Consider the following 14,722-nt stretch of genomic DNA (forward strand, 5'->3'; position numbering starts at 1 on the left):
GTGGGGGCAGATTTATAGTCAAAGAAAAGTAAAATCAACCACGAAGCTTTTCTAGTTTGTAGAAGTCCTAAACTTACTTGTAAGCTGTTCATAAGAAGCTAGAATTGCCTTACTTCTAAAAGGTGGGGAAAGAGAAAGCAAACTTTTTCTGTAAAAGGTTACAAGGCTTAAGTAACATGCAGCCTACTCAGCTCCTCAGCGTGGCACTTCAACTGCAGAGATGGGCTATAAAGATTAAATTCCCAAGGCTGAGTAGAAAAAGCATCAAGTAATAAACCTCAGAACAGGAGTCAAATGGGCCAGAAGGACCATTCAGATATTGAAGTTTAAGAAAATCCTGCTACCTTAAAAAAAGGTAAAAAAAAGAATGACCTGGAAACAACAGGTGACACACTGCACAACAGCTGTGTGCCAGGGCTTTGTAATGGCAGCACTGTAACTGGCAGCCTCCTGCCAACTGGTGAAAGCAGCATTCTCCACCAGACCTACTAGAATCCTGATAGGACTCCTTTAATTTTATGTCTTTTTTTTGTTTTAATTCCTTTGCTTATGGAGTTAGTTTATAATTATTTTTCCCCTTACAAATAAGAAAATATCACCCATGTAGAGAATGAAATTCCTATGGTCCTGTTTCTACCTATTAAATATAATTCAACCAACACACAAAAAAAATGTATTACAAAGTCAGCTGGTTTGGGACAACAAAACCACTAGCATATAGACATTGAATGTTGAGTTCAGAGGAAAGAATCCCAAAATCAATTAAAGCAAGGTGTCCTGCTCACATTAGGGAGCCTTGTACTCTACATCCCCTCGTCTCTCCCCACACTTCTCTCCCCTCAGCATCTTCCTTTTAAACAACCTACCTGTCTGGTTGGGTGGCTGGGTTAAAGCTCCATGGGCACTGCTGCAGCAGGTAACTGCTGCCTTCCAGAGCTGCTGCAGGAATAACTCGGTGTCACTTGCCCCTCCAAGCCCAACTGCTGATCCTCACGAGAAGCTGTACAAGTCTACTACTGTGATACTTTAACCATCCGTCAGTGCCTAGAGATACTGGCCACAGCCCTGAGAGGTACTTAACCAGGGGAAAGAGAAAAACAGCCTGACAACACAATCCCAGTAATTAGTCCAAAACTTCTGTACATTACCATTAGAATTTTTTGCACATAGCCAGTTACTTTTTCTTAGGAACTTGAATTTAAGGAAAAACACTTCTCCAGAGCATAAAGCATTTATCCTGTACAGTACAGATAGGTTTTTCCACACAGTTACTTTAAATTTCTCACTAAGAACTTAAAAGATGCTTCTTCCACATCCTCTGATGAGATATTCCAGGTAGCAGAACCATAACATGTAAAAGCTGACATGAGTGACTGAATTATTTCTGCTATTAACAAGAGTAGTGGAAAGGAAAAAAATAATTGCCACTGATGTCAAAGGGGGAGCAGGGGGAAGACCACTAAATCTACATTCCTAAACTTCATTTCAATTACAAAGAAATGCCATAAAGGCAATTCAGGTTCAAAAATGAAGTTATGTTATGAATATTTAGATGGGAGTTTATAGCATAGCTGCACAAGAAGGGATAAAACTATTAGAGGATCACATCCTATATATGTGACTTTAACCTTCCTCTGGAACATTTGTTTTTCCCCTTTCTTTCCTCCTTTAGAAATCCAGACTTGATTTCATTTCAGGCCATTTCATGACCTGTTTAAGTACAGGTCAGCTGCTTTAATCTACCTTATAGAAAGGCAAGTCACGCCTTGAATGTATTTGTATTTTGCGATTTGATTCTATTACACATCTTGCAACTGGGAAAGCAAAATTAAAGCATTTGAAACAGCTTCTACAATGCTGATCCCTGAAAATCATGGCTAAATTCAACCACCCAAGTCATATTCTGGGAATATACTTTTCAAATCCCACTTTCAGTTGAGCTTGTACTATAGCATGCAATTATTCAATTATGTAATTGTTTTTTTCCTTAGGCTAAATTAAGGACATAACTGTGGCCTTAATGTGAAAAAAACACCCAGAAAACACAGATACCCAGGAGACTCAGACTGCTTTAGAATTTATAAAGCCATACCTAGTGCTGCGTTACATTACAGCATGATCCAAGTTTATGCAGCACACTGTGAAGAGATTCTGGACAACCCCCCAGTACAATGCCTCATTTCTCCCCCCCACCCTTTCAATCCAGGCATCAAGGCTCTAACTTCAATAAGAGCAGCTTTGCACTACATAAATTCTAGGAAAAACAATTCTGTGTATTGGCTGACTACGTTTTTGTTTCTCCTGCAACACAGGAGAACAGCAGGAAATGATCTTTCAAACAGGAAAGTATGTATTACAAGGATCACAGCATTACTGTTTTATTGTTTGCACAATGCTAAGTTGCACATATGGACAAACAGTACACGTTTAAAATTAGTTTCACAAATTAATACATTACAAGAGAGTCCAGTGGTTTAACATATTAACTATTAAAAAAAGCAGTAACAAAGGAATACAAACATTACAGTCTCGACTGCAGCCCAATAGAAGTTTAAAAAAAGGTTGAAATCAAAATAAACTGTCAGCTTTATTTTTCCCAGACATAAAAAAACCATTATATCCCTTCCTAAAAGACAGCTCTCACAAAGATGCAATAACATACAAGTAAAAAAAAAAAATAAATTGAAGAACCTTGTGCTCAGTTTCCCTTAATTTTAGCAGATCAAGTGACAAACTGAACATTTGTCAAAGAGCAAGCACTGCTGAACGCAGACATTTTCCAAACATACAAAAGGGTAATAACACTTTAACAATAGAAAGCAAATGACCCAGTACTAGAAAAAAAATCAAATCAGGTGCACTGTAACTGTTTCTGGAGAAGAAAAAAAAGGTGCTTTTGTGAAAATGATTGTGAATATTCATTTGATGCATGTTATATACAAAACATCTCCTACATAAAAAGCAACTTGGCTCCAAAGTTCCATGTTCACACTTCTACCTGTGATTTAATTGATCTATTTTCCCCTCCTTACGATGTTTAACCAGCTATTTCTAGCAGCATCAGATTAGAAATGCAGCACAGGAGGATATGTTGTTGCAAGATTCAAAAACTACTATTGCAATAGCTTTCACCTTCAAATTACATTTCCCCCCTCCGTTCTTTAGCAGCAATATATTGTACCACACCTCGTATTGAAAAAGCAGTTGTGTATCTGCTTAAGTCAAAGCTAGTAGTGCTAACGAGAAGCTAGGGAATCAACTCTGTTTTCTAACAGCCAATTTGGGTCTTCATAAGGATAACACATCCTCTTTCACACAGTTGCAGGGAAAAACTCATCCAGCCTGACATTCTTTGCTTGGACACAGACCTTGTGGCATCCTGAGCTTTCAGCTGAAATCCTGCAACACTTCACTGCTCAGCTCAGGAGGAAAAACAAAGCCAAACATCAGGTGTCTGTGTGAAATAATCTAAGATTTTTCTTCAGAGTTGGCTGCTAAATGGGTCAACAAAAGGTTGAATAAAAAAAAAAAATCCAGCTACTAATCACTACTTACCAAACTTTATGAAATAGTAAACATTGCATTTCAGCTGGTCTTGAACAACAAAACACAAGCAGCAATGATGACACAGCCCAGGACCCACCATTTGAAACTCCTAAGAACATCAAGATATGGGACCACAGGGCAACATGGAGAAAGAGAACACACAAAGAAAAGGAGATCTGTCTATGGGGCAAGGTTTGCACATCTGTATTTTATACATATATACACATACGTACACACAGACGTGTGCACTGTACTGTATATATTTACATCCATATACACAAAACCACCCTGAAGTAGATTTAAAGGCCATATCCAGGAACAGAAGATATGAACTCTAGTATTTGTACTAGAATATATTTTATCTGTACAAAAACCCAAATATGCATATATTCATATGGTATAAAGCTTATTAACAAAACCAAAAAATACTCTGCTACTAACATTAGGGTTAAATAGATGGTTTTACAAGATCCTTTAATAGTAACACAGTATAGGACGTCTCTAAAACTAGGGCCCAAAATAAAAATACAGAAATGGATTTCTATTCACAAGAAAATAGCTGTTCAGTACAACTTCAGTTTTTATTTCAGACTAAGGGAAAAGTAGCAAAAGTTTTATAAATCTCCTGGGATGCAGTTCAATCAACGCATCGATCTAGAAAAATAGACTTCTCGGATGAACAAAACGGATTCACTTCCCTTTCCCCAAAAGGGGTGCCTATCTTTTTCCTCGCTTGTTTCCAGCTGGAGGTTTCTTCAGCTGAAGAAGCTGCCCTCCTGTCCCAAAGCCTGCAGATGCAGGATTAGACACCCCAAATGTCAGGCCAGCTGATGCTGTGATGCCGGGATTGCTGAAGTTAAACCCAGATGTAGTCGAGCTGCCAAAGCCTTATAAGGGAGGGAAAAATATTTTAAAACAAGTTATGTCAGGATTTGTGCTCCTTGGAGCCATGAACACCAGCCACTTCATTAACAATATTTGTAACACTTTATACCAGCATTGATCTTCAACACTTTGCCACATTACCAATGCCCTTGGCCTTGCTCCGACAGCTTGAATATTACAGCACTAACACAGTCTGTTTCAGTAATTGTAAACAACTGTATCTCAGAATCATAGAATGGTAGGGGTTGGAAGGGACCCCTGAGGATCAACTAGTCCACCCTCTCTGCTACAGCAGGTTCACCTGGATTGGTTGCACAGGAACATGTCCAGGCAGGTTTTGAGTATCTCCAGAGAGGGAGACTCCACAACATCTTCAGGCAGCCTCCTCCAGTGCTCCATCACACTCAAATAAGTTTTTCCTTACGGTTTAGGTGGAACTTCCCATGTCATAGCTTGTGCCCATCACCCCTGGGCATCACTGAAAAGAGACTGGCCCCACCTTTTAGATATTTATGTGATCCCTTCCCAATCCTTTCTGCTACAGCCTAAATAGCCCCAGGTCTCTCAGTGTCTCCTGGTAAGACTCCAGTCACCCAGTCACCTTTCTAACTCTCCACTGGACACTCATCAGTAATTCTCTCTCCAACTAGGGAGTCCAGAACTTCACACATTACTCTTGATGTGGCCTTACCAAGGCACAACACAAGGGGAGGGGAAGAACACTAGTCAACCCTCTGGCCACATTCTTCTTAATGCACCTCAGGATGCCATTGGCATCTTCTCTATATCCTTCTCCACATCGCTGTTTTTCAGCAGGTCAACTCCTAATCTGTACTGCTGCCTGAGGTTATTCTTCCCCAGGTGCAGGATTCTACACTTGCCCTTGTTGAACTTCATCACGTTACCTAACATGGTTTCATTAGTTCTCCAGTAGATAATTAAAACAAGCCTTTGGTCATATTCAGTATCTTCAACTCAACATCAAAACATTTTTAAAGCACAGAAACAAAACCCCAATATTTATCTCATCAAAATCTGTATGTGGCTCTCAGAAGCCTGACATCCTTTTGTCTCAATCGTTACTGATGGTTTGCACCAAAACCTACTTCAAAACACAACATGAAACTTCCTCCTGCAATGTCTGGACCTGAGTTACACAGCGCATAATAGTGCCAAGAAATTCCCCCACTATCTACACTGCAGTAACTGCAGTCCTTCAACATGCAGTTTTGCCTGTGCAGAACTCACTGTCAATGTAATGCATGTGCAGATCTAGAGTGGGACTTAATGACATCATTTATTTAGGTATTGACTACATTTTGCTGACTAATTCATATCTCGTTCTAGAACCTAAGGGGTGAAGCAGACAACTCCATTTTCCTGCTAACTGAATTCCAAGTAAGATTTTTAGAAGAATAAACTTGTTCTTCATTAGGGAGTTTATGGGGGGGGGGAAATAACCAAAACTTGCTTGGTAAGTTACCCTTTTACTTTTAAGTATGTATCTGAGACAACAGGTAAGCATTGCCTCCTGTAGAAAGCATCATGAATGCCACACACAAACCTGTATGAGCTACAGCATCAGGAGTTCAGTAGGCAAGGGGAAAGTGTTCATGAATTACCTCCACCTAGCTTCTGCTAGATGCAGGGAAAGTAAAGGACATCCCGCCCTTTGAGGGCACAGACTTAGCATCCTCCTCAAGAACCTTTTGCATCCCCACTTCAGTCAGTCCTTCAGATAGACAAGCCAAACATGAGGTACACACCTCTCCATAACAGGTGGTGTTTTTTAAACACTACAGGGACAAACAGTGATTCAGCAAATCTCAAAGGCAATCTAGTCCTGCCCTCATTCCTCACACCCACAAATAGGTGCTCTAAATCAAAAAGGATTTCCAGCATGGCTCTGAGGGATTTAATACAGCCTCTGTATCCAAAAGTGACTCAGTTACACATGGATTATATTTTGATTCATTTTTCAGCAGTGTAAGTACGTCCAGCTCTAATCCCATTTATTATCATCTCTTACCCTGTGTACCAAGGCTGCTATTCTTCAATAAAGATGTCCCCAACACAAATTCTCAACTCAGCTCTTCAAAGCGTATTTAGCATCTCGATTTTCACCAAAAGAGTTTGTGCACACCCTCTATCCTATTGTTAGATCTATAAATCCAATACTGATTTTTTTTCTTTTTCTCATCACTTTAGGAATCTTAAAGCTCTTTACAACATCCCACTCACATCAGCTTTTTCACTCGCCATCCAATGAATAGGAACTAACTGGGACCTGGAGTCAGCTTTCCAAAGTGCTGTGTGCATTTTAGAGGGAAGTCTGACACACTTGTTCCATATCACAGTTGTGTGCACTAGAACTGAGAGAAGACTGCAGTTGCTCTGCTTTCCATCTACTGGCACAGTAGACACCAGCGAATACATAGAATAAACCAGGTTGGAAGAGACCTTCAAGATCATCGCGTCCAACCCATCAACCAATCCAACACCACCCAAACAACTAGCCCATGGCACCAAGTGCTCCTGGACTAAGCCAAATTTACTATTAGAAGATGCTTAAACACTTTCAGAGGACTCAATTCCATCTTCGAACATGCAAACTGAAATGAAGAGTAGTAATACTATCAGAAACAGCTCCAAGTCTTTGTAAGCAATTAAATTTACAAACACCTGACAGAAGTAATTTAGAGAACTGTAATTCTAAAACAAGAACAAACCAATGGAAAATACGTGGAGAAGACTTGGGACTGTCTCAGCACCCTAGAGAGTTTGATGGAATTCTTAGTAGCTATTAGTATGGGAAAATACTGAAGTGCTCACATCTACATGCAAACACTAACAGTATAGCCCAATAACTTCTATTCATTCAATTTTCCTAGCTTTTGAAAAGAAAAATAAAATCAGGAACAAGATATAAATACCATATGGTAATATAAACTAAAACATTGTTTCAGGTTTCTGTAAATGTTGTGTAAGAAACAGGACACACAAAATTTAAATAAATATGCCTGAGGCTAGCCAGGTTATAAAATTCAAACCCATTTATGCATCCTCAATAAAATTAAATTCAAGATCACATGCAATGCAGAAGTTACACAGCATAAGATTCTGAATATAAAAGGTAAAAGTTAATGTGCTGCTGGGCTACAAAATTTTAATGGAGGCTTTGATTCCATAATCCCAGTCTGGATCAGGACTTCACAATCACTTTATAAGCACAACATGACAGAAACAGTATTTAATCTTTTACATTCCTGGTCAGTACCTTCTGTAGCCAAAACTTGAAACTGTTGAAAACTATCTTCATTTTATTGGGTTCAACTCCCTCACTGCTCAAGAAAGACTGACATAGCACTAGTCCAAGATAATTCTCTGCACACCTACTAATAAACACCAGCCACTTCCTATGTTTGTATTAATAGCACTTAAGAAAAAAAGTTGCTTTTAAAAAAGAAACATGCTACAAAAAGCCAGTCCTAAAAGACATGATACTCCTTCAATCTGTCATTGAAGAAATAGTGTAATTTAGACTGCAGTAAACTATTTGCTCAAAACCAAAGTCCTTATTAAAAGGTAAATAGGGATGCAAGCTATGGACGTGATTAAGATTTCAGACATCTGAGTTAAGGAGCAATTGCACCCATACCATGTTCTCACCACCACCAAAATTAAACCAAAGAAGTGAAATGAGTACATTGTAGTTCAATTGCCACAGAAATGTTCCATAGTAGTCAACACAATGAATTATTGATAAACAGAGATACAATACCTGTAATTGTTCAAACAGAAAGGATAAGCACATCAACAGTTTTAAAGAAACATTCTGAGCTTCTAAGAAATAATTCAACTATTCTTATAAATTCAGGAAGTCAAGTTACTGGTATAGTGGTCACAAATTTCTACACTAATTTTAATAGCTCAGTAACCGTACAGCCTATGCATTCAAGTAATAACTGCATTTCTGTGCCTCACATTGCACCTGATGCAATCTGATGCATCTGATCTCCTGCATCCACTAGTTAGACACCATCAAATGGAAAACATTACCACTGAGTACTGCCTACCTGGAAGACCTATAACAGAACCTGAAAGCTTCTCTGAAAACAAGTATTTAGCAAGTAAACTTGTATATCCATGCAACTTCAAGCACATTTGTTTTGAAAGCTTTCTTAGACTGAGCAGTTTGATTATAACATCTTAAGATAAAACTGAATTCAAGAGAAACAAACCAACCTGCACTTAGACTTCCTGATGGTTTACTTGTAGTTCCAAACCCAAATGATGATGCTCCTGTGGCACTACTTCCAAAGGCAGAGCTACTTCCAAATCCTAGTAGAATAATAGTAAAGACATACAACAAAAATTACAGACACAGCAATTAAAGACACATAGGTTTTGGGCAAGTATTCTAAAACCCAACATAATTCTAATCATTATTTGGTAAACATATTCCTAAGATTATTGCCTCAAGAGTACTTTATTCTCCCTGCCTTAAGAAAACAGTACAAACAGAAAAGTATTGGAGAAACATACTTCCTTCAAAATTGAGTCAAGGAAAAAAAAACCAAACCAACAACACATCCAAAAAAGATGAAGTAAACTATCAGAGTTTCCCAAAATGCTATTGAATTGCAGTTACACTGGCAAGAGAATTGTAACCAAATAGGCGAAACCTAAGAAAATTCAGACACAATTTATATGACTTCTGTAACACAAAGCTGCAGTCTTCATCTGCAACTCTGAAAAAAATATATTCTATGTTTAAAACAGAGAACACATTTTCTTGAGTTCATTTCAGGCTTATTTCAGAGTCACCATCCCCCCAGGTTATTGGGGATCAGCTTTCTTTAGGAAGCAACAAAATAGGTTAAATACAGAATAGAAACTGAATTTCACAATATTTAATGGGTAAACTCATCATATAAAGGGTGGCCATAAACATACAGCTGTAATAAAACTAATTCTATTAGTTTGACAGTTAACATAATTCTGTATTTCAAATTGTATTAATATGAGACCACTTCAAAGGAAAACTCAGCTGACACTTGCAGCAGGAGACAAAAGACAAAACAAAAGGAACAGTAAGAGAAATAACATTCTCCAATTCTGGCTGTCTCAAGAGGTTTCCAAAACAAGAATACTATTTGTGTTTGAGGAAATTATGCTCCCATCTTCACTTCCAAGTGTCAGGGAAGACACTTGTATTTTTCTGCAGATCGAGCCTTTATCACTCCTTTACAGAAATAGTTACGAGATTTTAAACCTGGCAAGTATTGAGCATGCCATCAGTAAAAAGTGTCCCCTAGTCTTCTGCAATGTTTTATTTTCAGGAGTATATAAAAGTATAATTTGAACACAGGAGTTTATTTAAATGATAAACTCTTCTGTCCTATCTAGTTTGAAATGAATTACCCATGGTCAGGCAAGGTGTCTGCAAATACTTAAAGCAGCACAGGAACTGTATGCTACATATTTTACATACTTCAACATAAAAGCTGCTATGTTTATCACTGACATAATTCACAGAGTATTTATCATAGAGAGCAAATTTCCCCAATTAAAATGCTATTTCAAGAGCAGACACTAGAAACTCCTGTTAAAAAAAACCACCAAAACTAAAAAACCTCAAACCAACCAAAACAACACACACCCCAGCAAACCAACCCTAAGATGAAAAGAGTCCAAAATACTCATTCCTGCTAATTTGTTTCCAAGAGCACACCTGCAGGATATTTTGCATGTATTCTTTTATTATCCTACACTTGGTCAAACAGTCTTCTTGGTTGGTTAAAAGGAAATAATTTTCCAAACAAATACAGAATAAATAAAAGCAAATGCCTTCCTAAGCAGAGAACCAGCAAAAAAGGAATACAAGTTAGGCTTCTAAGAGAAAACTAGAAGCAGTTGTCCATCAGTGTAAAATGAAACATTCTTTAATTTACATTGGTGAATACATATCAACAACCTTTAGTCTATCTCTTAGGCTGAAGAGGAAGAATTTTTATGGGGTTAAGGTATTTAAAACACTGGGAATGACCTGGTACTTCAAAAGTACTTTCCTTTAAGTTCACTGTTGTTATTTTTCCTGTTTGTAGAAAACAAGACTTACTTTCATCTGAAAAAGCTTGTAATCTGAGGAGAAAGGACACTGGCAGATAATTTCAAGATGATTACTTAAAGTAAAAAATGATGTAGCATTCACGTTACATCATCATCTCAATACTGGGTGATGTTTAAGTGTTTTACATGACAACACTGATTCATGTTTGGCTCATAAAGAGCCAAACTAAGAATGTGGATTGTGGCTGCAGAGAGGATGTAACAAAACCAACAACACATTATGTTTGTGCCCAGCAGGTGTGATAAATTTCCTTTGCAGATCTCATACAAAAGCTTCACAGGACACTAGTGTCTTTAGACTTGCACTTTAGGAATCCCTGACCTACATAGATATGAAATTAACATGCAGATTAGATACTATTCATCACTTACATTCTCCTTGTAGTTCTACTACTGAGAATTCATTACATTTAAATTAAAAGATCTACATGAATAGTTGGTTTTTGTTTTTTAATTACCACTACCTACTATTTCCCTCATGTGTTCTCTTGGAATATATTCACCAACACCACTGTGAACTTTTTGAATAGAGTTTTTCTTTCATTTCAAAATGTTTTTTAGCTTGAAGACTGATTGTTTTTCTACCTCAGCATTGAGGGATGGGGTGACAGCTAAAGCAAGCAGGATCCCAGATCTATAATATTTTTTCAGTATTTGTTCTTATTATCCACGTAGAAATGTGTCCCTATAGTTAAGTTACACAGGTGAAAAACTTCAGTGGATTAGCTATAGCATAACCCAACATCAGGTGTCTAATTTTCAAGTATGTAAAATTAAGTCAATTTGTAGTTACATAAGGATGTACTTTATAAGGATGTACTTTATGTACTTCCCTAGCTTTAGAAACAGAACTTAAGTGATTATTTTACCCTAATCATCCTATTTTCACTACAATAGCTTATTAGCCTTAGCAACTCTTTGCACAAGGCATAAAGAAATTTGGGAAGTGCAGACTGCCAAATTGCAAGGGCTTTTCCTGAAGCAGATTGTCCTCTTAGTGGAGTTATAGGTTTGCAAGAGATTCAGATGTGCGGTACAATAATTAAATGAAACATTAGAAAAGTTAAAGTGTACCTCCAAGGCTTGAAGAACCTAAGCCACTTGATTGCAAGCCAGTGCCAATACCTGAGCCGAATGGCGTTCCAAAACTAACTCCCAGAGATGGCTGTGGCCCTGGTATAAAAAAAATGAGAACAAACTTGCCTTACTCTTTCATAGTATAAAGAGGTTCTTTAAGTATCTGATAATGTGAACATCATTGCTTTCAACAAATCCCATTAACTTTACCTCATCAAAATTCCTCACTTCACTAACTGCCTCTATGTCCAACTGGTAAATATCTAGAAAACAGACTGGATTAAGGTGAAACTGGTGAAAGCTAACAACATAACATCATTTAGTATTTTTTCAAGTTAACCAGTCTCATCTTAAACTTCAAAAGATTAATCAAACCCTGAGAGAACTCACAGATAACAAGATTTTGCCATCTGTATTAATGGAATCAAAATGAGGGAAAAACCTTGTAACCAAAAGCTGAAGAACTGACACTAATGCTACTAAAACTATACTATCAAAAGTTTATTTAACAGGAATCTTCAAAATTACTCAAGTATTCCATCCAAATTTAAACAGAACACTAAGATAAAAAAACAAGACAATGACTTTATTTTATTAAATTTATTGTTGATTTTTAAGCAAGTCAATTACACAGTAACATGACAATTCAGTTCTTTTCCACACAAGTAATAACTGAGTTCTGTTAAGCTCTGCTACATAACACCATTGAGTAAGGTAAACTAGTCAAACCACCTCTATAAATAGACATTTACAAAAGGCACAATTCTGTGTACCTTAATTAGATACATTCAAAATTTCAGTTAGATTTTTGTCCCGTAATTTAAAAACGTTGACAGTACTTTCTCTGCATATTCACACTAAGATGCAGGACTGTCAAAAAACATTTTTAATCTGCCAAGATTAATTTTACAGCCTCAGTTCCTTCCCCCCTCCCTCCCCCCCCCCCAACCCCTTAACCTTGGGGAACAAAGAACCAACTTGCTAGCCCATTACTAACACATGTTAAAATAATTCTGATAAATAATATATTTTGACAGTTTTCACAGTTACAATCTTATTTTCCTGTCTTTTCCAAACAGTTTTCAGTGCACTAAGAAACTTAATCATTGCAGATAAAATACAGTGCCAGACTCTTAATCCACAGATATTCACACCTTTCCTCAGGATAACCTTCTCCATCTTTGAACATACTTTACGTATGGTATCTGTGAAAGTGATGATGTATTCCAATATTACTATAAAGCTCAGATGATTGCAGCCTTTTGCCTAAACCAACATCAACATCTGATTTTCATTCAAATTTTCCTTTGTACTACAAAGTTTCCCATTACTAACATTTATCTACAGTTTTAAAATGTAAATATTTCAAGCTTTTAAAATCCTTTCAGTAATTAAAAGATTTGGATGGAAAACCATTCTGAATCAAGTGAAAGGCACTGTATTGAAAAAGTAACATTTTTTGCTAGGAACACAATTCTTATGTGATCCAAGCTGAATGACATCTGCATACTCAAATTAGTGTTAAACTAAATTTTACGGGCAACTCAAGTTGTTAGCTTTGTCTCTGCTTAGCAGGGAGTTCCTGGGAAGCCCAAGCTTTTTTTTTTTTTACCCCCCCCCCAACTGAAAAAAGTATATTCAGATGTAATTACAAATTTTCACAAAGATTTCAAACTAAACTTGTTTACATCCAGTTTAAATACTGATACATCTACCTAGCAGCTCTTGGAAAATAAGGAAGTTGTTATCAATAAAAAGAAACAAAACACTCTACACAAGTCAGACATCTAATAAACTAAAAGAACCCAAAAACATATCCAGTTCCTTCTCAAGTGCACAGGTTTCTATTTGTTAGAGGCACTGATAGTAGAAGACCTTAAAACAAAACACTACAGTCCTCTGGGGCAAGCTTTTTACCAAATATAACATGCCAGTAAAAAATGTTATTCTAAAACATCTCGGATAATACAAAACAGGATCTTATGCCTTAGGCTAACAAGCTTTTCATTGAGCAACAGCATATGGTATTTGCTGATTTTGTACCATAATGTTCTGAAGGCAACATCACTACTTACAGTTCTTGTAAGTAAACATAATTTTCAGTAGCAAAAAGCTAGTAATAAAGTTTCTTTGATGCCAAAAGTACTAGCAAAAAAATGGCACTTCCGGCTATTATAGGTATGAGACAAATTCATTATAACAAGTATTTTAACATCTTAAAACTTGATGTATTTGCCCTGCAGAGCATTTCAGTTTTATGAACAGGACTCACTACAAAAAAAATCCAGACTAAAGTGATATTCTGCAGTCTTTTAAATCACAGCCGATCTTACCAGGGAATAAATTTCATGTTACAACTTCGATTCAATAGTAATATACTGACTAATTTCAATCAGGGTTAGTATCAAATTACACAATAAATATTTTAAGTGCTATAAAGATTTCAGTATCCTTTCCCATTAGCACTTCAATGTCACACCAATTCAAGTCAAAACACAAGAAAGCATGGTAATAGCTTGGTAATGCTTTCACTAGCTCTGCACTTCACCAGTAAAGGAGAGAGTAACTAAGTTGTCTGTGGGGCTGGGAGAGTATTTTATTTATATTTAGAGGAGGAAAGGTGAGCTTGAAGAAAAGCAGCTAAGACAACTTAAGTCTTACCAGAAAAACATCTGGTTTGGCCTCATGCATTTACAGCTCTTAGTTCACTAGGCTTTAATTTCCTTTACAATTTTTTACTTCAATAACATCAGTTATAGGTAGATGACCCACCATCATTATACCTTCATCAAGTTCAAGACTTCTCAGGGAAGGTGCAGGTGAGGCTATGGTTACAACTCTAGCTGCTCCTGCATAAAAGCATTATCAGCCTCACTGCTACCATTAAAGCTGCGCTCAGAGCAAAAGTGCTAAACAAGGGAAACAGGTTGTGTGCTGACAAGACTTTAAGCATCATTTTAATAACTCCATCTTCAAAGCATGCACAAAAACTGTGCTTCAGCGTGCATGCCACAGTCCTGGTGTCCTGATTATCCATCCCAGGAGACCAGTGGAGCGCATATTTGCTCCCTTTCTTCCATAT

At 37.1% G+C, this 14,722-nt stretch overlaps 1 protein-coding gene across 2 annotated transcripts in view; it reads right to left on the reverse strand.

Moving 5' to 3' along the window:
* Positions 1–4,123: 4,123 nt before the first annotated feature.
* Positions 4,124–14,722, reverse strand: part of NUP58 (nucleoporin 58) — a 33,176-nt gene continuing 22,577 nt past the window's right edge. The window contains exons 14-16 of one of the 2 annotated variants that reach the window (XM_054164529.1): positions 11,638–11,736; positions 8,677–8,772; positions 4,124–4,433 (exon numbers count right to left, since the gene is read on the reverse strand). In XM_054164529.1, the coding sequence (XP_054020504.1) occupies positions 4,264–4,433; positions 8,677–8,772; positions 11,638–11,736 (365 nt within the window). In that variant the 3' untranslated portion in view covers positions 4,124–4,263. The remainder of the gene's footprint in view (positions 4,434–8,676; positions 8,773–11,637; positions 11,737–14,722) is intronic. The other variant, XM_054164530.1, reaches the window with a different exon arrangement.

Source organism: Dryobates pubescens, chromosome 10 (genome assembly GCF_014839835.1).
Source record: "Dryobates pubescens isolate bDryPub1 chromosome 10, bDryPub1.pri, whole genome shotgun sequence".
Taxonomy (NCBI): domain Eukaryota; kingdom Metazoa; phylum Chordata; class Aves; order Piciformes; family Picidae; genus Dryobates; species Dryobates pubescens.